Raw genomic sequence first — 27,919 nt, forward strand, 5'->3', positions numbered from 1 at the left:
AGTGACTGGAGTCACAAAAACTGCTATTATTTTGAACACCTCTAAGACGAAGGAAATGATAGGAAAGTTCTGAGCAGTAACAAGTATAAATATCTACGTTTACACCTAGATAACAAACTAGACAGTTGATGCCATCCTGAACAACTCCAATAACCCTATTTATAACATCTTCATAGACGAAAAAAAAACCCAAATCAATACTGGAAGTCGCCCGTCTTTTTGTTGTCAAACGGAGAAATACAGAAAATGATTCGCCCCCACAGCCATCAGGCTTTTCAGTTCTCATACAGTTAGCAGATATATGATTTTTCCCTCTGAGATCAATAGTTATTCTTATTATTTCTTATTCTTATGGCCTGGATGATTGAGAACCGACACAGACACGTCACGCTCATTGGTTTTCATGGAAATGTGGAGGAGCACACCCCCCGGAAACAGTGCAGTGCCAGCAGAAAATGAATCGGAAGTATTACTTTTCTGTTTTCGTGAGTTTATTTTTCAAATCATTCTGCACTTAGTAGTGTTGAATGCCCCAGCCGTGCGAGATCACAGTGTCGACAGTTTGTGGAATGAATAGGCTTATCAGCTTGATTTGATGAAACAGGGTGCCGACTGTGTGGAAAACGTTGCACCGGCTGAGAGCAGACTGATGGAGAAGGCAGAGCGGTCCTGCCCCCCTCAATGACCATCTTCAGCTGCTAGCGATAAAAGTTCTCGCTGGCGACACTCTAACTATGGGCCAGTACCATGAAATCCCTTAACTACTGCTGCCACTAAGTCGGTCGTGGAACTCTTTCACAATGCCCGGCTGCTGGTACAGCTGGAAGCTCACAGTAGCCTGATAGTAACGTTACAGGCCTGCTTTTACCATCTCGAAATTTCTTGGCAGGTGAGAGCAGGCCAGCTAGCACTGCTAGCGTTAGCCTTTTCCGCACTGCACCTGTAGTTTTTGATAGTGCAGTTTTTTTCCTCTGGCCACACCTGTGCATTGACATCTACCAACTGGAGGAACATTTAACTTCAAAAAGTATTTTTATGGGATTCTTATCGGCGAAGAGAGAAGCGGGCATAAGCTAAAATGGTGAACTGGAGGCGGCTGCTGCGAATGTCCAACCGATCATTTTTGGCCTTCATATTCATCTTCTCCATGTCCACCACTTGTCTCTACTTCATTTACGTGGCTCCCGGAATAGGTTAGTAATCAGCAGTTTACGCTAACTACCTAAGACGGTAACAGTTAATTTAATTACGTTTGAAATACCCTCTGCACCTTAACCATCTGCTGCTGTTGTAGTTGATACTAACGGTAAACAAGGTCGCTAACAGGCTCACTGTTTCAAGTGTGATACCAGGCTCTTAGGTTTATTTGGACTTAATAATTTTGCTATGTTAATCAGTCAAATGTGTCTATTGAATTAAAACATTGAAATAATAAAATACGCACAAGAGGGTAATGTTTTGATACTAATTGTCACTACATTGCTGGTTTATGAATGGGATGGAATGATTATTATTTTATTTGTACTATTTATTTTGCACATAGTGTTATTTTGGTGAAATTGAAAAAAGTATTGTTAGGTATGGGCGCTGAATTCTGGAACTGTGTTGTAATGTTTGTTAAACTGATTATATTTTATCCCAGCATTTGAGCAATATTGCTTAAGACTTTCCAAAACTGCCTTACCTGAAAAAACTTATTTCAATATTCTGTTTAGATCTACTTTTGAATGAAGGCAGATTCCAGACTTAATCAACTTAGTAGCATATTTCCAGTCCTTTTATGTATCTGACTGGTTGTATAGTAGCAGCACCACCCCTTTCATGCTAACATGCTCGCACCTAGATTGGGAAACCCTTACTTAACTTACTAAGCTGGCAACCCCCTTTGCTGACAAGTTGATAACTACTTCTGTTGGCATAGCTGAAGCCAGTTAAGGAAAAGAGATCCTGGATATTTTGAACTTGCTCTGTAGTAGGGCTACATCTATTGACTATTTTAGTAATATAGTATTCTATCAATTATGCAATTGATTGAGTAATCTGATAAGAATTACTTTTGTGTTATTTGTGAGCAATAATAAATATTCAAAGAGAAAAAACACGGGTAATGTAAAATCGGCTGCTCATATGTTTGAATTTTAGAAATTGCAGTGCATACATTAGTGTATGCACTGTGGTTTTTATTGAGGGGAACAAATTCTATTTTTACCTCGCTTTAATTGTTTTTAACTACAGCTTGCTTTAAATACAACTGTGTTGACTAGAGAATGGGCTAAATTATTGAAGACCCAAAGTATCAATAACCAACATTATATTGAAAGCACTGCTTTTGTTAGTGGAGAAATTAAGAAAACAGATATATTATCTCTACATAAAAGTTGTCAGCATAAAAGAGCCTGCATGTGAGGGGCGGGTGTGGCACAGCTCTGTCTCACACACACCCGCAGACCCTGGTCTTTGTGAGGATGGTGGAGAGAATTAAATGTTCAAAAGTTTGGTTGTGCTTAGCTGGAGTCAGTGCTGACAGTGCTTATTGCCTCAAATGCAACAGGTCATTTGTTTGTAAAGGCAGAAACACAAGTATTCTGTGGAAACGTTTAGTGAATGTCCATCATATTCAGTCTGAGAAATGTCGTTTTTGACTGCCTACCTTGTAGTCCATCTGGCATTGCTCCAGGTAAGTTATGTTAGCCACCTAGAGCACATGTGCACAATTAACTATATTACTGGTTATTTTATCTAAAATATAAATGTGGTTTATGGTTTAAAAGTAACTACTAGTAGGTTGATTCTTATGAATACGTACATTCAGTATGAGATGGTCAAAATGTCACCTGAACTGAAGTTCAATACCCAATGCCAGTTTCAGATCACTCAGTGATTTGGAGGCTGCAAAGTATGACAACATTAAGCCAATGCATCCCTCTGTTGTGTTTTTGTTTGTTTTTGACAACACAATGATTGTGTCTACACACATACACATCATGAAGAGTAAAGAGGTGAAGCAGGTATTGAGACGTTGAGCTCAGGTGGAGTGAACTAAAACAGTTTTTTTTTAGGGTCCAAAACAGGGGTACTGTAATCACCATTAAAGTTTAGTGGTGGTGGTAGGCCTTTATCAAATGTAAAATTTAAAAAAGCTAACTTTGTAGCTGGTCCTGTCCACCACGTTTAGTTTTACACAGGGAAGATCTACAGTAAAGCTACAAAAGTTGGATTAAAATATGCAGATCAACTGATACTGATTCATCTGATGCCATGTTTAAATTAGCTGAAGGCCAACGACAGCCGCAATGACACCTGCTGACAGACATGTCATGAACACACACCAGTTTTATCCAGGATATAAAATATTGTTTATTTTAAAAGATCTATTTTTTCTCTTTTGAATATTTGTTCATGCTCATAAATAAGACAAAGGTCTTTCATGTCTGATTATATCAGACTCAAATCTTCATGCTTGAAGCATGAACAGGCTCTCAATGCATCTAACCTGGTGGCACACGACATTGCAAAGTTAAAGAAGCCCCATTTGTGCGGCAGTATCACAAGTGATGGTGCTGCCTCCATAACAGAAAAAATCTTGGGGTCATAAGGAGAATCCTTGAGGAAGGTCCAAATGCAACTCGGAACCATTGTTTTCTGCATCAGCAGGCCCTGGCAACAAAGGATATGGTTCCCGAGCTTCCAGAGACATTAAATGATGTCATCCAAGTGGACTACATTAAATGGAGCTTAAGATGTTTTTAAAACTGTGCCAAGATGTTGGCAATGAGCATGTGCAGCTCTTGTATCATGCAGAGGTATGCTGGCTTTGGTGGGGAAAGGTGCTGTCCCGTTTTTATGAACTACAATCGGAAATAGCGGTCTTTTTGGTGTAGAAGAGTTCGCCTCTTGCAGATCTGTTTGGTAATACTGTGCAGTTCAAGCTGCACAACATTGTCATTCAAAAAATTTGATGTTGGAAAATTTGGGGTCGTAGTTTGTCATATGAAGGTGATGGTGGGTCCAAAAGCCAGGTAGAGAACCACTGATCTGTAGAATACGAACTTTATTAATCGATAGCTACTACCCTAAAATGTTTACTTTTAATGTTACATGTTTAATTCTGACTCTGCTGATATCTTACAATAGAATAGAACTTGTTGTTGTTGAACAAGGAGGCACTCCTTGTCTATTGCATAAAAATAACATTAAAAAAAATTATGATGATTTTGGGTTGTTGTTGTTGTTGTTATTATTAGAATATTTTATTTCAAATTTGAATACATTTCTAGATTTTATAAATTCTGTGTATTACTCTAATAATTGCTCAATAGAGAAAAGCGAAATCATAGGTAAGACTTTTGACGCCAACTTCCGATTGAGTGAAAGGTGATCTTCTCACTCATTTCTCTGCATTCAAACATCTTCAGGAAAGGGGCTTCAGTTGTCACGCTGTTAATATCAAGCCACTCCTGAAACAGATGATATCAGAAGTATCTCACTCACAAAGTGGGCTGTTGCTCAGTGATCCAAAGTCATTTTTTAAGATAAAAGTGTATTTTGTGTTCGATTTGGAAATCAAGGTAATGGAATCTGGAAGAAAAGTAGAGCTATCAGGAGATTTTAGACTTCATGTGTCCATCTGCTGACAAATTTTATTAAGATGGTGATTTCCTTTTTCAGCAGGACTTGAACAGAACTACCATAACTACCCGAAGGTTACTGACTATATTATTACTATATTATTACAACTTCCATTAGGGATTTCTGGGACTCTTCACCATGTAGTTTTAGAACTGAAGAAGCTTCTTGGATAAGAAGTGAAACAGCTTAAAGAAGTCCAGTACTCCTGTACTCACTCTACACCTACGACTGCACAGCGACTAACAACTCCAACATCATTGTGAAGTTTGCGGACGACACTACAGTGGTGGGTCTTATCACCAACAGTGATGAGACAGCTTACAGGGAGGAGGTCAGCGCCCTGACCCACTGGTGTCAAGACAACCATCTCACCCTCAACGTCGCAAAGACAAAGGAGTTGATAGTGGACTTCCGGAGGTGCAGAGAAGTACACACCCCCATCACCATCAACGGCGCTGCTGTGGAGAGAGTGAGCAGCTTCCGGTTCCTTGGCGTACACCTGGCTGAGGATCTTACGTGGTCAGTACACACAAACAAAACAGTGAAGAAGGCGCAGCAGCGCCTCTTCTTTCTCAGGAGACTGAAAAGATTCGGCATGAGCCCCCGCATCCTCAGGACCTTCTATCGCTGTGCCATTGAGAGCATCCTCACTGGATGCATCACCACCTGGTATGGCAACAGCACCGCCTACAACCGCAAAGCTCTCCAGCGAGTAGTGCGGTGCTCTGAACGGATAATTGGAGGTGAGCTTCCCTCCCTCCAAGACATCTACAGGAAGCGGTGCCTGAGGAAAGCGGGGAGGATCATCAAGGACTCCAGTCACCCCAGCCATAAACTGTTCAGACTGCTTCCATCAGGAAGGAGGTTCTGCAGCATCCGGTCCCGTACCAGCAGACTGAGAGACAGCTTTTTCCATCAGGCCATCAGACTGCTGAACACGTCATAGACACCTCAGCTTCACTACTGGAACTTTAACATTATGCACTCCACACTGTACAGTAATGCCACTGTTTTGCACATGTCTCACTCTGTATATTTTATTTTATTTATTTTATATATTCTATTTATTGTTTACTCTATTTAATTTGTAAAATATGTGTACACACACACACACACACACACACACACACACACACACGTAGAAAAATATTTAGTATACACATCCGGAAATGCATATACTATTATATATTGTACATATATTTATTAGTTTCAGATGTAGCCATTCTTGTATTTTGCTTGTTTACATTATTGTATTTTGCACAACTCTGTTGCTTGTGAAGCTCACACACAAGAATTTCACTCACATGTGCTGTACCAATGTACCTGCACATGTGATGTGACAATAAAAGTGATTTGATTTGATTTGATTTCAGTGGCTTTCTTTCAAAGCTCCTTAGACTACCATGACTTGGATGACTGAGAACCTATGCAGACATATATGGTGGAGGAGGGGGGGGGGGGGGGGGAATTTCATCAGTGATCTAAGTTCCTTCTTATTAGACTTTGTAATGGACAGGCTGACAGATTAGGTCAGGTGTGAGTCTCCATAGACTATGATGTTTGCAGAGAACATTATGATCTGGAGTGAGAATGAGAGTCTGGAGAGGTGGAAGTATGCACTGGAGGTAAGAGGTGGGCAATAGCAAGAAAGGATACCAAGAAAAGTGAAAGCAAAGATTTACAAGATGGTAATTATTAGTATTTAAAAGTTTGAATGTGTAATTTTTTTTTAATTTATGTAATTCACTAAGTCAATAACACTAAATTCTATATGTCTGCTCTTTCCATCAGCCAACACATACTTCTTCATGGTGCAGGCTCAAGGCATCATGTTGAGGGACAATGTGAGGACCATCGGCCAGATGATCAGATTGTATACAAACAAGAACAGTACTCTTAATGGGACAGGTGGGTTGTATAAGTGCTCACTTTGACTTTGTATCTAGCCAAGAAATGACGTGTCAAAAATCAGTATATAGTTTAAAGAGTGTAGAGCAATTGTTTGCATAATGCTGACTGTACAGACATAGCCACTTAAAATTGCTGGGTGGTCTGTGACAGGACTTTAACAGATTCTTGCCCAATTCTTGGCTGATCCATGGCTGGTACATAAGCAGGATTTTTCTATCCACTTCTTGGATCTACATGATGAGTTCCACAGCTTTAGAAGTAACTCAATAACCTTTTAAAACTTTCTTGATTAACAACGAGTGTGGCAGTAATCAGGCCTCAGTGTGGCTAGAGAAATTGAACTCAGCTTTCCAAAGATGCGATACACCACAGATAATTTATGTGAGAATAGGAGAAAGCAATCACGTTTTCCACCCAGTGTGTTTTTCCCTTAATACTAAACGCCTTCAGTTTGAAACTGAATTTTGTGTCAACTTGTGTTATTTTTGTAATATTAAATTGGAGATTATCTGGGTCTTTATGTCTTTAAGACATTCCTGCAGTTCATTATTTGGTGTTTTAAATCTGGCTTCATGGATGGATAAGTTTGGGTTTCATCTGCATAGCAGTGAAAAATGTATGCTTAGGGAATCATGTAATAATATAAATAGAATTTGTCCTGGCACTGAACCCTGTGGAAACCCATAATTAACCATAGTGTGTGAACAGTATACCCTCGATTTACATGAACAAATTACAGTCTGTTAGATAGATTTGATTCAAGCACTGCAGCAACGTAACTTTAATACCTACACCATGATCTAATCACTGTAATAAAATATTACGGTCAACATTATTGAACTCTGCACTGCTATGCTACTATGAGTCTGCTCTCAGAGACCATAAAACCTTTAGTAACCTTCACTGAAGCCGTTTCTGCACTGTGATGACCTCTAAAACCTAACTGAGACTCTTCAAATAACCCATTGCTTTGCTGATGATCAGTTAGTTGTTTTACGACCATGTTTTACCATTTCAAGAGTTTTTGCAATAAAAGGAATGCTGGAGAATAGCCTATAAAGCCCTTTTTCCATTAGTACCTATTTTGTTCGACTTGGCATGGTTAGCCACAGTTTTCAGGGTTTTCCATTAGGTCACTTACTTTTTAGTACCTGCTTGGATCGCTTGGAACCCCAGGCAAGCAGGTACTAAAAAGTAAGTGACCTAATGGAAAACCCTGAAAATCTGATATCGTCAGACGATTGGCTGGTCATTAGCATCACTTGATGAGTTAGAAAATTTAAACTGTCATTAAAACCCGGCAACGAGGGAAAAGGCTGCAAAAGACTATGCCATGATCCTCAATATTGACAAAAAAACAACAGATCAAGCAGGTATATCAGGAGGTATATTCTTTCCTCAACCTCCACCTTTTTTGTAGCCTTCGTGTCACATATTATTTACATCGTGGGACGTTGCAATGACAAAAGCCATGCGCGTTAGGTAGTACTGGATTATAACGGAAAACCAGTTGATCCAAGTGAAGTTGTAGCGATCCATGGTGAGTCAATCCAAATAGGTACTAATGGAAAAGGGGCTTAATTAGCAGACATCTGGGTCAAGTGATGGCTTTTCCAGTAACAGTTTAACTACTGCCAGCTTGATGGCCTGTTGTACATAGCTGATTAATATAGATCGGTTGATTATATTTAAGATTGTAGCTGTGGGCCACTAGTGTGTCATTGTTCAGCTGGCATGGTGGTGAGGCAAAAGCTAAAGAACTCATAATCATCACTTATAAGGTGACAAGTGATGCCAAGATATACCTGGTAGGGCAGGGCAATATGGCCAAAAATATTTATCGTGATATATATTTGAAAATTTGCGATAATGATATAACTGACGATATAATTGATGCGAGACAAAATACTTTACAACTTTACAACTTTATCAGTGCAAAAAAACCCCATCAATGTATTTTCACTTAAACAAGCAGCTGCTTTTTATGTGGATTAAAGTTATATAAAAATTTAACAGTCCAAATGCAAATTCCTCGCTGACAGTTTAACCAAAAGGCATTTCCAGTGGAAATTGGCCAACATATCCTGATCCTCATAACCATTTATAATATATCCACAAAACTTAAAAAGAGGTTATACACACACAATACGGTAATATTATGTTGAAGCACAGTACGTATCACTCCGCGAGGCTCCTGCCTACGGTAGCCGTAATGCTCCGACAGTCCATCAAGCGGTGCTTTGGTGTGTATCTGACGGACGAAAGCCAAACCAGTTCCACACCACTGAAGGTGCACCATTTTTACAATCCAGTTCTGGTTCGTCTGTTTCATTCAACGATCCGCTTTTACCCTTCTCATTCTTCGTTGCCGCCATGCTTTTTCCGCCATGTGCGTATGAAAACAAAGGCACTTCTTACGTGCGTTTTACCCATATTCTATCATGATATTTCATTTTCTTATCATTGCCTAACGTTATACTGGTATTACCGTGAACGGTATGATATGGCCCAGCCCTAATACCTGGTATATTTAAGGTTTAATTAATGGTTGGACTTTTTTGAGCAGTCTTGTAGGAATGGGGTCTAAAAGACACGTTGATGGTTTGGAGGAAGTAATTACTGAAGTTAACTCAGAAAGACCAATTGGAGAAAAGGAGTCTAAATAAATATCAATGATATTGAAAGTAGCTCTAGATAATGTTACGTCTGTGAGATGAGTATTTGTTTTCTCTAATGGTTACTATTTTATTTGTAAAGAAATTCACGAAGTCATTACTAGTTAACCTTAAGGAATGCTTGGTCACAAGAGCTTTTGTCAGCCTGGAGCAATCGGGGACCAAAACCAAGCTTCTGATTTGTAGATGGCCTGCTCTCCTGAGCTACAGCCACGCCTGCAACTAAAAATTATTTTGGTTCCAAAGTAATCTTGTTGATTTATTTATTTATTTTTGATTAGTCGATTAGTCCTATTCTAGGCTCCAGTATATACTTTATCTCACCTTTTCAAGTCTGCCCACCTGTTAAAATAACCTTATTGTCTCTTCCCACAGCAAACTAAAGTAATCACCCATGAAACATTAATTTGAAACTGATCAGCACCTGCCATGGTACAACAGATGAAAATTAACCTGATGGCTAAATATGACATGTTAAATTTGATTTTAAATGGTCATTAATATGCACCACTAATACTTCAATTGAAAAAAAAAATCATACTTCATTAATTATCAACTGATTGTGTGAATCCTGTTAATTGTTCGAGCTTTTTGTTGAATCACATCCATTCAAGAGTGATTCAAGAGCTCATCAGCTCTCCTATCACCTGATTGTAGATTGTAGGTTGTAGCTTCATCAATCTTGTTTTTCATATTCGCTTCCATTGAATGCAGGGCAAAAGTTTTTATTTTATTTGTGGGTCCAGATAATCGTGGGTCTAGAGCAGCAGCAGCAGCAGGTTTGCTTGGGTTATCATCTTTGATGATGACTTTCTAACCTCAGTTTTATCTGAATTAAGAAGCAGAACATTAGAGTTCATCCTGGTCTTTATGTCTTTAACACATTCCTGCAGTTAAACTAATTGGTGTGTGTTATCTGGCTTAATGGATGGATAAAGTTGGGTGTCATCTGCATAGTAGTGAAAATGTGTGCTATGCCTTCTGATGATACTGCCTAATGGAAGCATGTATAATGTAAACAGAATTTGTCCTAGAACTGAACCCTGTGAAACTCCATAATTAATCTTAGTGTGTTAGTAAGACTCTCCATTTAAAATGAACAAATTGGAGTCTATTAGATAGATATGACACAAACCGCTGCAGCAAAGTACCTGTAATACCTACAGCATGTTCTAATCGCTCTAATAGGATATTATGGTCAACAGTATCGAATGCTGCACTGAGGTCTAGCAGGACAAGCACAGAGATGAGTCCACTGTCAGAGGTCATAAGAAGATAATTTGTAACCTTCACTAAAGCTGTTTCTGTGATGAGCTCTGAAATCTGATTGAAACTCTTCAAATAAGCCATTCCTCTGCAGATCATCTGTTAGCTGTTTGACAACTACTCTTTCAAGTATTTTTGAAATGAAAGGAAGGTTGGAGATTGGCCTATAATTAGCTAAGACTGCTGGGTCAAGAGATGGTTTAAGTAATGGTTTAACTACTGCCAGCTTGAAGGCCTGTGACACATAGACGATTAATAGAGATTGAAGCATTAATTAATGGTTGGACTTATTTGAGCAGTCTTGTAGGAATGGGGTCTAAAAGACATGTTGATGGTTTGGAGGAAGTAATTACTTCAAAGTCAGAAAGATCAACTGGAGAAAAAGAGTAAATAAATATCAATGGTACTGAAAGTAGCTGTAAGATAATGTTACATCTGTGAAATGATTATGAGTTTTTTTTTTTTCCTTTAATGGTTGGAAGTTTATTTGTGAAGAAGTTAATGAAGTCATTACTAGTTAATGTTAAAGGGATGGTTGGCTCAACAGCGCTCTGACTTTTTGTCAGCCTGGCTACAGTGCTGAAGAGAAACTTAGGGTTGTTCTTATTTTCTTCAATCAATGATAAATAGTATAAGGTTCGAGCTTTAAAGAGGGCTTCCTTATAATGGAACAAAATTATTTCTCCAGGCTAAATTATGATCTTCTAAAATTGTGATATGCCATTTTCTCTACAACTTCTGAGTTATCTGCTTTACTGTGTGCATTTGAGAGTTATACCAGAGTATGTGTAGAACAAGGTGACTGTGGCCTGTTGTGTAACGCTCGGTAGCAAAATCCCCAGTAAGACTAGGAAAGATGCCGAACTATTCTATTGTATTGCTCTGTTTCATTGAGTCACACAAGCAACACTAATCACATTTAGTACAGAAGAGGTAGTAAACTTGTAGTACTGGATAACAATTGTACAACAGCAACCGGTTGCGATTGCCTCAGTCATTGTTGTTCATAGTAGTGCTTTTACTTCTTCACTGGAACATTAAGTATATCAATGAGCCAGTGAAAGGGTACTGCTCTGACGCATTTAGCATTTGCTTCGGGGGCCATATTACTATGTAGCTGGGATAAAGTTGTACCTTATTTTGGTTGTTTATACTACAGATTATCCTGATGGCACTAACTCCAGTGAATACCTGGCCCAACCAACTACTTACCTCCCTGAGAACTTTACCTACGCTCAGAACCTCCCTTGCCCAGAACGATTACCTTCTATGAGTGAGTACATTGATATCAGAAGATAAGTGTTAAAGTGGCTCAGTAAGATTTTGGGGGGGAAAGGGGAAAAAATATTTTGTTGTAGTTTTTTCTTTTTTTTTCTTCTTTTTTTTAGTTTTTCATTCCAAGTATATTTGTGGAATAACCTCCCGCTTAAAAATAATCTCCTCAGAGGGCCTTATGGAAGTAAATATGACAGAGGTCCCTATGGAGGTGATAGAAATGAAGTTCTCCAAGTTTTTTGGCGTCGAGTTTGGAGGCCAGTGGAAACCAAAGGACTGTAGACCTCGCTGGAAGGTGGGTTTTACAAGTCTCGTAATTGTATATTGTAAAGACTAATGATGAAACGTACTAAAACATTTGTATTGGCTGGTATGGCTTCTGGCGGAACTGCAGCTATAGATGATTGTAGTAATCAAATAATCTATCAACTATTTCATTGATTAATCGAGTAATTCGGGAAGAAAGGCATTAATGACAAATAAGTGAATCCAGCATGTGTCACAAAAAACAAACCTTTTGATTGTGCTTATGTGGCATATTAAAATTTAATTTTCAAAAATAAATTTAGTATCTTGACTGGAAGTTGGAAGCCGGAAGTCTGCTTTTCTTTTGGCTTTGGATAATTTTTTGATTTGCCTCAGTTGTGGTGGTATATTTAGCCAAAATGATCACCAATTCTTCCATTTCCAAATTTGTCCAGATAGTTTTCTTGGCTTAAAGTGGGCTATATGTAACAGTAAGCATGTGAAGTGTCTATGATGCCTTATTTGACTCTATTGAAAGTGTTTTCCTATTAATTTAAATTAAATAAAATTAAATTGAATTAGATTAAGGAATAAAACATTCAAACAGTCGATGAACAGCAAATCAGTGACAGTAAAATTAATTTTTGTTCAAACTGTGCAAAATCCTGCATGTTCTTTACATGGCACGAGAGATTGTTATTCCTGCTTTGTATGTTACTATTAGTAAATACTCTTGTGGTTGTTCATGTCACATAACCAAAGAAATATTTTACTCTCACAGAGAATAAAAGTAAAGATGGTGTCCATGTTATGCATGCTAATACCTTATTCTACTATAGATATAATCCTAATGATTTTCCTACAAGAAAGCATTTGTTGATAACAGGCAATAAAAACTCCCTTTTAACTGAAGGAAAACTCTGAAAGATCCAAACTCAAGGTGGACAGGCATCTGCCACAAACTTGGTGGGGTGAAAGAGGAAATGAGTAGTGAGAAACTATTACTGAGAATATTTGTTGGGCTACTAACTTCAGTTAATAACTGCACATTGTTGTGCTGATTCTTACCCTGACACCTATAGGTGGCCATCCTTATTCCATTTAGAAATCGCCATGAACATCTTCCCATCCTTTTCCAACACCTTATCCCCATGCTTCAGAGACAGCGACTGCATTTTGGCTTCTACGTCATTGAGCAGGTACAGTGAGTTGTCTGTTAATTGCACTGAAGGGTATACGGTTATTATTCAACTGAATGTGATTCTTCTGAGCTCAGCATGTGCAAAAAGCATTTTCCAAGGAATAGCTCCCAATGAAAACCAATTGTAGGGATGAACCATTACCACATGACATTCTTGATACTAGGATTGCAACTTTTGATTGTAGTAATCGAAATAGCAACAATAAATATTCAAAGTCTTTCAAAGTGAACTTTCCTGGTTGGGTTAAACTTTGTTGGGTTAAATGTTTTCTAAACTAGTTTCCATTTTAGAAATTGCAATGTTTAACTGCATACATCTGCCAGAAAAGTAAACTCCTTGATTGTTCCATATCATTTTTTTAAAGAAAACATTTTCTTAAATGCAAAAATATGTAAATAAAGTACAGTCAAAGGTCTAAGTCAAATATAATAATAAATATATGCAATAGATTTTTTTCTTCCTTTTCAAAATCCTGTTCTGTCTGTCTAAGGCAGAACGGGGGGTAGTAGAGTGGCAGGGGGTAAATGGATACAGATCAAGGACAACCGGGCAATCCGCAGCCCCCAAGAGTACCTAAAACCTAAGGCCATGCATCTCGGCGATATCTGTGCACATGCATCTGAGCAGGAGTAGGACGGGTGCCCACAGCCAAAGGGTGGGAGTCCCAGACAACCAGAGGTCACGGGCAGCTGACTACACTAGAGGCCGGCCACCCTGGTGGAAGCAGGGTCCCAGGGCTCCAGGCGCACAAGAACTGCCTGATACTCACCTTCATCTATGTGCAGGGCATACAGGGAAATATTACAGCCGACCACCTCCACAAAGTAATGGGATTGATCAGTAGGGATCAGAGAGGAACAAATTCTTTCTTTTTTTTCTTTTTTTCTTTTTTTTGAGGAAGCAGATGTTCTCTCCAGACTGATGTGATCTATGAGTACATATTTTTTTATATATCCAGTTCATAATGATAGTTTTCTTAGCAATGCATAAGAAATCAATCAATCACCTTTATTTATAAAGCACTTTAAAACAACCACAGCTGACACAAAGTGCTGTACATTGGAACCATAAAATAAAATTACATAAGATATAAATAAAAGCCAAATAAAAAGAAAAAAAAAAAAATTAATTAAATAACTAAGTCTCACTGAGGTTAAAAGCCAAAGAATAAAAGTGGGTTTTAAAACGTGATTTAAAAGTGGACAGTGAAGGGGCCTCTCTAACTTGCAAGGGCAAGTTATTCCAGAATTTAGGAGCCACGATAGAAAAGGCTCTGTCCCCTCTGAGCTTCGTCCTGGATCTCAGTATGCCCAGGAGCAGCTGGTCAGCTGACCTAAGAGACCTACAGGGTGTGTGGGGATGAAGAAGCTCAGCGATGTAAGGTGGGGCAAGATTGTGAAAGCATTTCAAAACAAACATAAGCATTTTAAAATGAACTCTAAAAGATACAGGCAGCCAGTGCAGTGAGGCCAGGACAGAGGTTATGTGCTCTCTTTTACGAGTTCCTGTTAGGAGTCGTGCAGCAGCATTTTGAATCAGCTGCAGACATGAGAGCAACGACTGACTGACCCCCACATAAAGCGCGTTACAGTAGTCCAGGCGGGAAGAAATAAAAGCATGGATCACTATTTCAAGGTGCTGCCTCGAAAGAAAAGATTTTGCTCTTGCCAGTTGCCTTAAATGATATAAACTGGACTTCACCACTGCTCTGATTTGGTTGTCCAACTTAAAACCAAGATCAGTAACAACAAGTTTAAAATAAACTTCCAGAGGTCCCAAATCTGCAGAGGAGGACTCACAGGGACCACTGGGTCCAGTGGCAAATAAATTTGGCAGTCATCGGCATAACGATGAAATGCGATCCCATGCCTTCTAAGGATAGAACCCAGAGGCAATAAATACAGTAGTGGCCCTGAAATTGAGCCCTGTGGGACACCACATGACAGAGGAGCAGAGGATGATTCGGAACCAAGAAGGCTGACAGAGAAAGTTCGATCTGACAAATAAGACTTAAACCAATTGAGTGCAGTGCCACCAATACCTACTACATCACTTAATCGAGAAATTAGAATATTGTGGTCTACAGTGTCAAAAACAGCAGTTAGGTCAAGCAAGACAAGGACAACATGGTTACCAGAATCGCATGCCAGAAGGATGTCATTAAAAACTCTTAATAATGCAGATTCTTTGCTATGAATAGTTTTAAAACCTGACCGAAAAACCTCAAAGATGCCGTTATCATCTAGAAAATCTTTCATTTGACTAAAAACAGTCTTCTCTAAAATCTTGGAAAGTAAAGGCAGCTTGGAAATAGGCCTACTTTGCTAAAACTGAAAGTAAGGGAACATGTCACATAGATCAGTGTTTCCCAACCTTTTGGAGCCAAGGCACATATTTCACATTAGAAAAATCACATGACACACCACCAAACCAAAATGTGGCAAAAAGCATATTGATAATGTTTCCCTGCGCACCAGGTATCGCTGAATTGGCTTGGTTTGTCCCCAGTATACCATTTTTGAACACACAGTGCTGTCGGCCAATGTTAATTTGGCCGACAGCACTGCACATAAAACTGTACACAACGGTAGACTGGTGCATAATAAACAAGTGAATAATGCAAAAAATAGAGATTTCTTTTATGGTAAACTGAGAGAGAGAGAGATGTGCAAGAAGTGTGATTTTTTTATTGTGGTGGAAGCAAAACAGCGAAGACAAAATTCATGACAATGTTTTTCAAATGTAAAGCGTAGTTTTGATCTTCTAATGCTGCTGGTTCAGTGAATTCTGGTCACAGTGATGAAACCTGCAGCTTCAGAATGTGTGAGATATCTGCTTTCAGCACCGACGACGTGTCCGTGTACGTGACCCGACAGTTGTTTTTACATCTGTTTGCAGAATCTGTTTACCTGCTCTTTAATCGTTTGCTGTTTTTGCTGTTTAGTGGTTGTCAAAATAGTTTTGTGAGCTTTAAGCTGAGATTCTGATGTTTCTGGTAAAAGCCCACCCCTAGTAATTGTCCTACAGACATGTCTATTATGTAAAAGTAGAAAGAGACGTATGTGTAGATACAGATCAGCTGACTCAATACAGCCATGCCGTGTTGTTTTAGTAGTGATAAACCTGCTGCTGGCAGAACTCCACGTGCAGTGTCTAAAAATCTTTATGCAGGATTTCCAGGAATGCAAAGCGTGCGTCAAAGTTGGACTGTTTTTTTGTTTTTTGGGTCTATGGACACCAAAATGTCCACCATGTCGCCATTTGGTGGAGAAGCTGGTTCTGGTGAGTTTTCAGGGGGGCTTCAATTCGAGGACGCTGTTCCTGTGCTGCTGGAGGGAGTCAGTGCCTTGTTACCTGGTTTTCCCATAACAATGCACTCAACACTCGTCAATAAATTGCTGCAAACTGTCCAGGTCTTCTTTACAATCCTCCTGAGTGGTTAAGTCGTTTAGATATGTATGCAATCTAAACTAAGGCATAAAGAAATGTACCTTTACTCTGTCTTCTTGGAAGACTTACTTACTTCAATAGAAGGCAAAAAGTGTTCTAACAATGTTTTATCTCCTGGTAGATTTGTTTAAGTGTGCTAGTGAATGAGTCAGTTTGTGTCTGTAAGCATTTAAAGGTGTGTTGTAGCTGCAGTGAAGAAAAGTGAGCATATCAGTATTCTGAAGTTTTTGTGCAAGACATTACGATAGTCTAGATGTTATTTAAAATTAATAATAATTTAGTGTCCAGCCTAAAAACCCAGTGTCTCAAAGTTTTACTGGCCCATGTGCATTTTTGCTGATCTGTGAAGAAAGTTTTATTTTCATAGATTTAAATATTAATGCAATTTAATTAACGCTGTATTTTTATATTATATCACTTTCAATCTAAAAAATGTTGGGAAAGCTTGTGAAATAAATATGGTCTAGTACACCCATGCTTCCATTTAGAGTTACTCCTGTTTGCTTCCATGTGAAACAGGATAGCAAGCTGTTAACCGTTCATCTGCATTTTTCAATACAACGTCGGAGGCTTACTGTAGATTGCTCTCCGTTCTCTCTAAGAAGTAAGCATTACCTAAGTGCTGCCATGGTTGCATCGGAGAGCACCTTTTTGCTCCAGAGGATACACCAAACATCCTCTTTGCTTTTTTCCCTCATCAGTACCAGCTATACTACTACTTCTTCTCATGAACTGCTCTTTGTGTCGTCCCTGACCCAGGACCAATTTGCCATGGGAGACCCCCCCCAACTATTATAAATACTGTTAAAATCCATGCATCCATCCTCATAGTAGTTTGAGTACAAGTGAGATGAAAATAATCAGTTGTTACGTTTATATCTGTTAAAAAACCAAATGTACTGTCTGCAATAACTTGTCTGATGTAGTGCAAAAGTTACATATAGTTAGGACTGATAATGTTTTTTTGCCTAGTTCATATGTTAAAGTTATTGTTTTACTGTGAGCTATGCAATTTGCTAATTGCATTGTTTCAGATCTCATTTGCAATTCAGTGTGCTTGCTTTAAATAAGTGCTAATGTAGAAAAACTGCACCATGCTCACCAGAAATGTGTACTTTTTAGAGTGGAAGCCAGCCATTCAACAGAGCCATGTTATTTAATGTGGGATTCATGGAAGCTATGAAGGACTTGGACTGGGACTGCTTGATTTTCCATGATGTTGACCATATCCCTGAAAATGACAGAAACTACTATGGTTGTGGTCAGATGCCACGCCACTTTGCTGCCAAGCTGGACAAATACATGTACATGTGAGTATGTGGAAAATTTACCAGACTGGTAGGATAATAATTTAATTGCAACAGACCTGGAATTATTAACCAACTAGAAAGTTTCTGATTTTTATTAAACGTGTTCTTTTGTTGTTTTCAGTCTTCCATATAGTGAGTTCTTTGGTGGTGTGAGTGGGCTCACTGTGGATCAGTTCTGGAAGATTAATGGTTTTCCCAATGCATTTTGGGGTTGGGGTGGAGAGGATGATGACTTATGGAACAGGTGAATTACCAACTACGTTGTGTTCTTACTTTACTAGCTACCGAGGAAGCTGCTAGATAAAATGCTGAGTTTGCAATGTGTGAGCTACTAAAAATCTTGGACAAGTAGCCACTGTCCAAAAAATGACTTTGAAATGCCTTCATAAAGCCTGGACAGCACCTAAAGAAACTAGGTGAAGTTCTGGCCTCCATGTAGCAAAATATAGAGAAATTTGGGGTCATTCAAGACTTTTGCACAATATAAGAGTCTGAAGAAATCTAAAAAATAAAATATTAAATTGCAACCTAACAGAGAAAAGGAAAGAAGGACATACTCATAATTGAAACTGAAGTCTGAAGAAGTAACAGCCCAGCAAACAATAGTCTCAAAAATAACCTCCACATCTGGTTTGGGATCTATGAGGAAGCTTCTGTGCAAGAATATATATTTTTTCTGTATTTAATTTTCTTTTAAATTGTATCTGTTTATTAGATTAAATTAAAATGGAACACAAGGAAAAGCTGTTTACTGGAAATAGTTTTGGTGATTTGCAGTGTAAAATGGTCAAACTGCCTGTTAAGTTAATTTTACTTTTTTTTTCTTTTTTTTTTCTTTACAACGAAAGCTGTCAAAAGAATGTGAAATTCAATTTTATTTATATGGACTCAAAACAGTGGCCACAATGTGCTTTCTATTATAAGTAGGGCTGTCAGCATTAACACGTTAATCGTGATTAACGCTGTGTGTGTGTGTGTGTGTGTGTGTGTGTGTGTGTGTGTGTGTGTGTGTGTGTGTGTGTGTGTGTGTGTGTGTGTGTGTGTGTGTGTGTGTGTGTGTGTAAAAAAAGAAAAAAATGTAAATAATGGTAAATGGCCTGTATTTATATAGCGCTTTACTAGTCCCTAAGGACCCCAAAGCGCTTTACACATCCAGTCATCCACCCATTCACACACACATTCACACACTGGTGATGGCAAGCCACATTGTAGCCACAGCCACCCTGGGGCGCACTGACAGAGGCGAGGCTGCTGGACACTGGCGGCACCACCAGTAGGCTACGGGTGAAGTGTCTTGCCCAAGGACACAACGACCGAGACTGTCCAAGCCGGGGCTCGAACCGGCAACCTTCCGATTACAAGACGAACTCCCAACTCTTGAGCCACAATCGCCCCTAATATATATTTATATATAATATATATATATATAATATATATTTTAACGTAGTTAACCCATCTGGAGTGCAGAATGACTCAAAATCCCTGAGAAGTCTCTGTCAATGCATTTCGGGCAGTTGGTCCATTCTGTGCTCCAGATGGGTTGTTTGCGTTAAAAAAATTTTTAATCGCGTTAATCATGATGATGGCATTGATACGTTAACACTTACAGACCTAATTATGAGGCAAAGACCCTACAGTAATACTGAGAAAATCATCTGCAGCTAACTATCCAAGTCAAAGTTTTTTTGGAAGAAATCTCTTGGTGACACTCTGCAATTAAGTTAAAGGGGCTTGTTTATAGTGGAAAGTAGATACGCACCAAAGGACGGAGGAGGGGACTCCCAACCACTGACTGCTAGCTGAAAGTCGGCTGTCAGTTAACAGACAGCCGACTGACGTCTGGCTGAAACCGGCAATTTTGAGTGGCTGTTTCTATACCAGGGATTGAACCACCAACCTTCCGACTGACAAGCCCCTCCTGCAGTGATGTACTGAAAAACATTTGTTCACACAATTCAGCAACGTCGTTGACATAAGTTCTGAATGTTTATACATTTTGCATGCACGAGATAGAAAACGGAAAAACATATTTTTGATTCCCGTGCTTAAAAAGTCCAATATAAATTCAAACTTGTGCACTCAATAATTAAAATAATAATAACAGGAATAATTAAAAGCCCATAATTATTATTGATGTTATGTATACACTAATATTGGTTTTAATTCTGTAAATAGTGATGCAGCTTGATTACCTTGCAGGGTTCAGTATGCCGATCTGAATGTGACACGACCAGAGGGGGAGATTGGCAAGTATAAATCAATTCCTCACCATCACAGAGGAGAGGTGCAGTTTCTTGGGAGGTAAAGTTTCTTTTTTCATATTAAAAAATACATTTACAAAATGTCCTAACTCTAATGAATAATATCTTTTTTAAACAGCATTAACCCTTTAATTTTAATTTGAGTTTATTTTGTTCTGATTCTAACTGCAGCAGATCTAACATCCTCTAGATAGTGCATACAGTGGGGCAAAAAAGTATTTAGTCAGCCACCGATTGTGCAAGTTCCCCCACTTAAAATGATGACAGAGGTCAGTAATTTGCACCAGAGATACACTTCAACTGTGAGAGACAGAATGTGAAAAAAAAAATCCATGAATCCACATGGTAGGATTTGTAAAGAATTTATTCGTAAATTAGGGTGGAAAATAAGTATTTGGTCACCTCAAACATGGAAAATCTCTGGCTCTCACAGACCTGTAACGTCTTCTGTAAGAAGCTTTTCTGTCCCCCACTCATTACCTGTATGAATGGCACCTGTTTGAACTCATCATCTGTATAAAAGACACCTGTCCACAGCCTCAAACAGTCAGACTCCAAACTCCGCCATGGCCAAGACCAAAGAGCTTTCGAAGGACACCAGGAAAAGTATTGTAGACCTGCACCAGACTGGGAAGAGTGAATCTACAATAGGCAAGCAGCTTGGTGTGAAAAAATCAACTGTGGGAGCAATCATCAGAAAATGGAAGACATACAAGACCACTGATAATCTGCCTCGATCTGGGGCTCCACGCAAGATCTCATCCCGTGGGGTCAAAATGATCATGAGAACGGTGAGCAAAGATCCCAGAACACACGGGGGGACCTGGTGAATGACCTGCAGAGAGCTGGGACCAAAGTAACAAAGGTCACCATCAGTAACACACTACAACGGCAGGGAATCAAATCCCGCAGTGCCAGACGTGTTCCGCTGCTGAAGCCAGTGCATGTCCAGGCCCGTCTGAAGTTTGCCAGAGAGCACATGGATGATACAGCAGAGGATTGGGAGAATGTCATGTGGTCAGATGAAACCAAAGTAGAACTTTTTGGTATAAACTCAACTCGTCGTGTTTGGAGGAAGAAGAATACTGAGTTGCATCCCAAGAACACCATACCTACTGTGAAGCATGGGGGTGGAAACATCATGCTATGGGGCTGTTTGTCTGCCAAGGGGACAGGACGACTGATCCGTGTTAAGGACAGAATGAATGGGGCCATGTATCGTGAGATTTTGAGCCAAAACCTCCTTCCATTAGTGAGAACTTTGAAGATGAAACGAGGCTGGGTCTTCCAACATGACAATGATCCAAAACACACCGCCCGGGCAACAAAGGAGTGGCTCCGTAAGAAGCATTTGAAAGTCCTGGAGTGGCCTAGCCAGTCTCCAGACCTCAACCCCATAGAAAATCTGTGGCGGGAGTTGAAAGTCCGTGTTGCTCTGGGGCGACAGCCCCAGAACATCACTGCTCTCGAGAAGATCTGCATGGAGGAATGGGCCAAAATACCAGCTACTGTGTGTGCAAACCTGGTAAAGACCTATAGTAAACGTTTGACCTCTGTTATTGCCAACAAAGGTTATGTTACAAAGTATTGAGTTGTATTTTTGTTATTGACCAAATACTTATTTTCCACCCTGATTTACGAATAAATTCTTTACAAATCCTACCATGTGGATTCATGGATTTTTTTTTCACATTCTGTCTCTCACAGTTGAAGTGTACCTCTGGTGCAAATTACTGACCTCTGTCATCATTTTAAGTGGGGAACTTGCACAATCGGTGGCTGACTAAATACTTTTTTGCCCCACTGTAAAATATGTTGTACACAAACATAATTTAGAAAAAAGAGCAGAGCAGGCCATCCAGTAATTGAAACATAGGTTTGTTGGATTATGGTTTCCACCGGTCTGTATCTTTGTACCCTGATGTGTTCACTTGTCTATGGGTCTGTTTATGAGAGGAAACTGTATGCACAATTTAAAGTTGCCACAAGAGGTGTTTGTATTAACTTCAGACTGTCTTAAGTCACACTATTGGTAATGGTGTTGAGGTCTTAGAGTACATCTACTGTATCTGCCTTTACGCTGATCTGCACACCATCTGAACTACACACCAGTGTAACATGGCGGAAATGTTATGGCCTGGGAATGTGGAACCATGTGAATTTTTTAATAATCGCATAATAAAATAATGCGATTGCTGATGGAAGTAGCAGGATGAATTCTGAAGTATACAGGGCTATACTCCCTGCTCAGATTAAGCTAAATACTGCAAAATGTAACAAATGGTGCTTCACAGTACAAATGGATAATGACCAAAAGTCTACTACAAGTAACCCAAGAGTTTCTTAGGGCAAAGGAATGAGATATTCTTTAATGATCAAGTAAGTCAACTGATCTCAGTCCAACAGAGTTTATGATTTTCAGTGACTGAAAATAAAGCGACACAGTTCAAATAGTCAACAACTGAAGCTGTTTGCAGTAAAGGCCTGCAACCAGTAATCATTTTCAGTATGATCAGTTTCTCTAAGTACTGTAGAAATTTGGCCGTCTGTACCTGACGTTGTTGAGGTTCGGAACATTTCGGTCAAGTTCAGATCTGGACTTTTATTGGGCTGTTGCAATACCGTGGTTCCTTTCTTTCATTTTCAGTCATTCTGTTCTATATTTAGTAGTCAGAGGGAGAGAGCCCCATGTTTGACTCTAGAATACTTTGCTATACAGAGGAGTTCATGGTTGACTCACAAGTCCTCAATCCTCCAAGTCTGTACTTGATAGTGTGTTTTTTGTTAATATGCTGTTTTCACAAAATTTGGCCTTGTGAATTAGAGCCAATCATCTTCACTTTTGGTCTTATCTGTGGTGTGTTTATATCTAACTTTGCAAAACCGAGCCATGTTTTTTTTGTTTTGTTTTGTTTTTTTTTAGAGAGAGAAGGGGCTTTCTCCTGGCAACCCTTCCAGACAAGCCATACCTGTTTAGTCTTTGTGTAATTGTACTGTTATGAACTCTGGTATTTAACAGTAACTGGGGCCTGTGGAGTCCAAGATGCACCTGAGTGCTCCAGACCAGCAAATTGACTAAACATCTGCTTTTGTAAATGTGTTCACATTTGCTGATGATCAGTTACGCAAGTATATTTGATTAGCAGCACCTGTTTGCTATGCAGTCCATTGGGGTGGTGTAGAGAGGCAGAATTACAAAAGTACTGACCAAGCACTTCCGGACCTGACTATATTTAGATAACCGTTACCTCAATGTTGGACCAGTTTAGATACTTTGGGTCTAATAACCTGATGCTTCAATCTCGTAAATGCCCAAATAGGAGTAGAGCAGGTAGAGTGTACTGATACTGTGTCACTTTTTTGTTTGTAGGTATAAACTCCTAAGATATTCCAAAGAGCGGCAACACTTGGATGGTCTCAACAACTTGCGTTACAGTCCACACATCTCGCTTAGTAGTCTCTACAAGAACATCTCTGTGGACCTTTATCCTGAGCTTGCCCCTATCACAGAGTACTGAACTGACCCAGCCACATCTTCCTGCACTCCCTGAGCTCACCCTGTTCTCTTCCAGTCTGACCTCCTGGTGTTATCTTCAGCAGTTCAGAGGTAAAGCTGTGGAGAAGAGGTGGCACAGGCTCTGAGGGATAAAGAGAAGCGCCATATAATGCTGCCAAGAAATCTTGCTGTGGAAAAAATCCAATCCAAATAAAAAAGTTTTTTTGCGTTTCAAAGGCAGTGGCTAGTTTCTAAAGATGAACAATTCATTCTGTGTGTCAGTTGAAAAATGTGTGGGTGTGCTGAGTGTGAATTGATGGGTTTGTTGCTGCATGTCATTTTGTTTGTACCAGCTTAACTACAAGTCGACATTAATCTTGAGCAGCAGTGATCTCAACTCTAATGTTTACTGCAAAGCCTTAATGTGGCAAAACCACAGCTCCCTGCTCTCGGCTCTGCACTGCTTCACGTCTGATGTATAAAACCATCACCTTACAAGCCAATAAACATGGTTGTTTTTTTCTCAACTTTTATTTCATTTGTTTGATACATATCATTTTATTATAACAGTAATCTTTTTAAAAGAGGGACACACTGTTAACATTTATATACATATATATGTATGATGTACATTTTTTTTTCTTATTTTGATAAATTGTATTTATTTTCTGTTTCAGGATGTTTAGTATTTCTCTTTTGTCTTGTTTTTTCTCCTGCACTGCTGCTGAATCTGCATGAACATGTATGTAAATATCAGCCTCTTAATGATCACAGAACACAGATATGTAAATAGTCTTTGAATGCTTGAGCAAATACAGTGATATTCCAGTGGACATGAATTTTATTTTGGCAGCTACCCTTGATTTGAGTATTTAATAAGAGTGAATCATTCCTTTCCAGCTGGAAGTTCTAACGATGTAAGATGTTTGGGTCAAAAAGCATCCACATCTCATTATTTGTTAGCATCTTTTGCATGCCTTAATTTTTTTTTTTTACAATTTTTTTCAAACATAAATTAATTTCATCAGGTAGAGATCTGCGTATTTAAATGATTTAATTTCTATTTTTTTAAATGTGCACTGTACAAATAAAGGTTAGATAAAGCATGACTAAGGCGCTCCATGACTTTGTAAAAAGAGCATGGCTGGCCATCGTGTCCACACAACATGCTCAGTACAGGTTCATGGTTTCACATAAGTCTATATTTTTTGTCTCAGATGTTTCTGTTTTTTATGATTTTCTATGCTTTTTTTTGTTTGTTTGTTTTTTCCAAGTGCTGGACGAGATGATAGACCTCTTTATTGTACTGTACCATGTAATGAAGCATGGCAATTTGATGTGTGGATGATGTGTCTGGACTGTGGCTTTAAATGTTTTGGGGCTTTTTTTTTTTTATTTCTTCCAAAGTTGCCAAGCAGTGAGAAGAGCCAGAACGAGAGAACATTGGTGTGAGCTTCTCATAGGTATTCATGCTGTGAAAACAGGTTTTTTTCTAAACCTAAGCACTAGAGAGCGTAATGATAGAAATGTGTACACAGAATTTTTGGTGACATGTTGACCGTTATGATTCTGTGTCGCTAGGATTTAAATTTGACCATGATTTGTATGTTTGGAGATTTTATGTTGTTAAATAGTTCTCTGCCCACGTTTGTCCTGGACTTTTTGCTGATTATTGAATCCTGTTAAACAGCTTCAGAATGAACCTCTTACTCTCCTATACATGTGTCAATTTGTTTTTTGGTTGTCAGCCTAAATGGTGTTCCTGCTTTGGATTGCCCACTAATTTAGAGCATTGGTGACCAAATATGTTTACCTCTGTAACTGCGATTCATGCCTACCTAGAGACCAGTTAGTCAGAATAAGATATGAACACAAACTGTCCAGCCTGATTTTGTGTAAATGGGTACCACGTAAGAAAAAAGACCAAATCAGTGATTTGCAAATTAAACCTTGGATTTAATGCAAAATTGTACAACGGCATATCCATATAGTATAACTAATTTTAGTGTTTTGGTTGGCTGGAAATTGTTGAATGTTTCAATCTGTAGATCCTCAGGCAATATTGCAATAAAAGCACACAATTATTTAGGGAAAAATCAAGAACGCATCAGCATCAGATTCATTTAAACGAAAATCAATTCGTTTAAAACTTTTAAACATATACATCGTTGCGTTCTATTTTTTCTATGTGGTTTTCAACAGCTGGTGAGGTTTGCCTCTTGTAAAATTGGAAGTGGAAGGAGATGGCTTATATTATGTTAAAAGTTTGAAATCTGCAGATAAACTGCGTAACAGATGTTTAAGGTACTTTTGCTAAGAAGTAACTCTTAAACAAGAAAAAATTAAAATACATCAAAACAACTGGCAACAGATGATGCATTATTGTTTGCATATTTATATTTTTTTTAAGTTCATAGAAAGTTATCTTGATCGCTGAAATTAAAATATCCCACTGATGGAGAGAATTTTGTTTTATATTTTCTGTATGTTCCATGTTTTTGAGCTGGAAAGACTAGTGAGAACCTACAATCCCATCCAGGCTCAGGTTTCAGAAACACTCTGCTTTATCACAGAGTAGGATCTGCAGGATCTAAAGGCATGCACTTGTCTTTCTTGTGACTCTGCTGTCATGTTTTGTTTTTGGTTATATTTTGTATTAATGTGATCCTCCAGTGACAGTACTAATGCCTTAATTTCCAACTTGTAGAAAAATATTAAAATTTTGGGAAGCAGTATTCAGAATAAAAACCTTGTTTCACATGGGATTGGATTAGATCTGGTACATTACCCATGTCCATTATCAGTGTACAACTGAAGTTTATACCCCTTTGCTGGGATATTTTTTGTGGTGCTAAAGCCTAACACAAGCATGCTAACTGGAAGGAAATGGAAACTGTATGCAGTTCAAACAGCCAGATAGACTAAAGACCTATAGGTAGGTGTGGTTGCTGGCTGAATCCATTGCAAGTCTCTAGTATGTTTTGTTTTTTGCTTTAAGTCAGTCTGTGTAATAAGAGTATTTTCCATTATGAACTAAGAGATGGTCTGACAGGGCAGCTAACATATAGCTCCTTTAGGAGGTGACTTGACTGGCCAAAACTGATCCATATACAGAAGTAGGTGAGAGTTTTCTTGATTGTCAGCTCACTGGGTCTCAGTATCAGGTGAAACTGACTTTTTCATCACATGATTATCAGTAGTCTAAAAGTATGTAAGGTTGTTCAGGTAATGTGTTCACCATTGGGCAATGGTTATTCTATTTGTAGTATTTGTGCCTTGAGTTTTTATGTTACTTTAGGACTTTACATTTTTAGCATAGATATTAAAAAATGTTCTATTTTACTGAATTATCAGTGATTTTCACCCTTCATATTAATTATATGAAGTCTAAAAGAATATGCAGTATGTTTTTCATGTTTCAGATCCAAAAGGTTTTGATGGAATGTTTTGCATACTTTGTCCTCTCTTGCCTTGATGTCCTGTCATCCTTTAATGATCTACCATGACTAACTGTGGGTCATTTTTAAGAAAATCTTGCCAACGATGCACTAAGACTGAGCTGTCAGGGCAGTGGACATTTTATCCATGTCCTTTGTAGCTGAGGTGCCTTTAAAAATGATAAATAAATAAACAATCTGTGTTTCACATCCTTCCAAGACAATATAGTTTGAAGGCAACTACATATTTTGTGCAAAGATCCTCAAGCTTTGAGGCTAATCAAAACAATGGCTACACCTTAAAACATATTTTATTTTCTTCATTCTGTATGGCTCGGTCTTAAAATTCATCTGTGCACAAGATATTGTAGGCCATAACTAGTTTCCATGTGCATGAAGACAAGCAGAAACGAGGTTTTGTTGCTTTTATGGCTGGCACAGGTGGTAACTTTCCACTGTGTAGAAAGCGGTTACTAAGAACCTGATGTGATGACTTTATGACCTTGACAGTTTGGGACGTTCATACCTCTTTGGGTGATTGCCAGTAAGTTCACCATTTTAGTGATAAACCGTCAAGTTCGTTCATATGGTGAAAAAACCCAAAATATGTTAAGTATCTGTTGTTTATAGCTACAGTGGTTGTTATTTCAGAGTTGATAAAGTAGAGACATTTTCTAAATAATGGCCCAATTGTGTCATGAAACTAAGAGTAATAACTGAAATATTAGAAAGAAAACAAAATCACTCCCTGTACGGAAGAA

At 38.7% G+C, this 27,919-nt stretch overlaps 1 protein-coding gene across 2 annotated transcripts; it reads left to right on the plus strand.

The window, feature by feature from the left end:
* Positions 1 to 427: 427 nt before the first annotated feature.
* On the plus strand, positions 428 to 23,957 carry b4galt6 (UDP-Gal:betaGlcNAc beta 1,4- galactosyltransferase, polypeptide 6). 2 transcript variants are annotated; one of them, XM_026146993.1, is made up of 9 exons: positions 428 to 1,193; positions 6,421 to 6,537; positions 11,641 to 11,754; positions 11,870 to 12,051; positions 13,085 to 13,201; positions 17,777 to 17,964; positions 18,086 to 18,208; positions 20,164 to 20,265; positions 23,596 to 23,957. In XM_026146993.1, the coding sequence occupies exons 1-9, from the start codon at positions 1,079 to 1,081 to the stop codon at positions 23,741 to 23,743; spliced, it is 1,206 nt and encodes a 401-aa protein (XP_026002778.1). In that variant the 5' UTR covers positions 428 to 1,078; the 3' UTR covers positions 23,744 to 23,957. The 2 variants fall into 2 exon arrangements, with proteins under 2 accessions (XP_026002778.1, XP_026002779.1); XM_026146994.1 differs by having other exon boundaries at positions 429 to 1,193; positions 11,927 to 12,051.
* Positions 23,958 to 27,919: the final 3,962 nt, after the last annotated feature.

This window comes from Astatotilapia calliptera, chromosome 17 (genome assembly GCF_900246225.1).
Source record: "Astatotilapia calliptera chromosome 17, fAstCal1.2, whole genome shotgun sequence".
Taxonomy (NCBI): Eukaryota; Metazoa; Chordata; class Actinopteri; order Cichliformes; family Cichlidae; genus Astatotilapia; species Astatotilapia calliptera.

What these genes read in the sequence shown, in the direction of transcription:
- b4galt6 (XM_026146993.1), top strand. Translation starts at nt 1,079, where the DNA reads ATGGTGAACTGGAGGCGGCTGCTGCGAATGTCCAACCGATCATTTTTG. An exon ending in TTACGTGGCTCCCGGAATAG is followed by an intron (nt 1,194 to 6,420) that starts GTTAGTAATCAG and finishes TCTTTCCATCAG; the next exon opens with CCAACACATACTTCTTCATG. An exon ending in GATGATGACTTATGGAACAG is followed by an intron (nt 18,209 to 20,163) that starts GTGAATTACCAA and finishes ATTACCTTGCAG; the next exon opens with GGTTCAGTATGCCGATCTGA.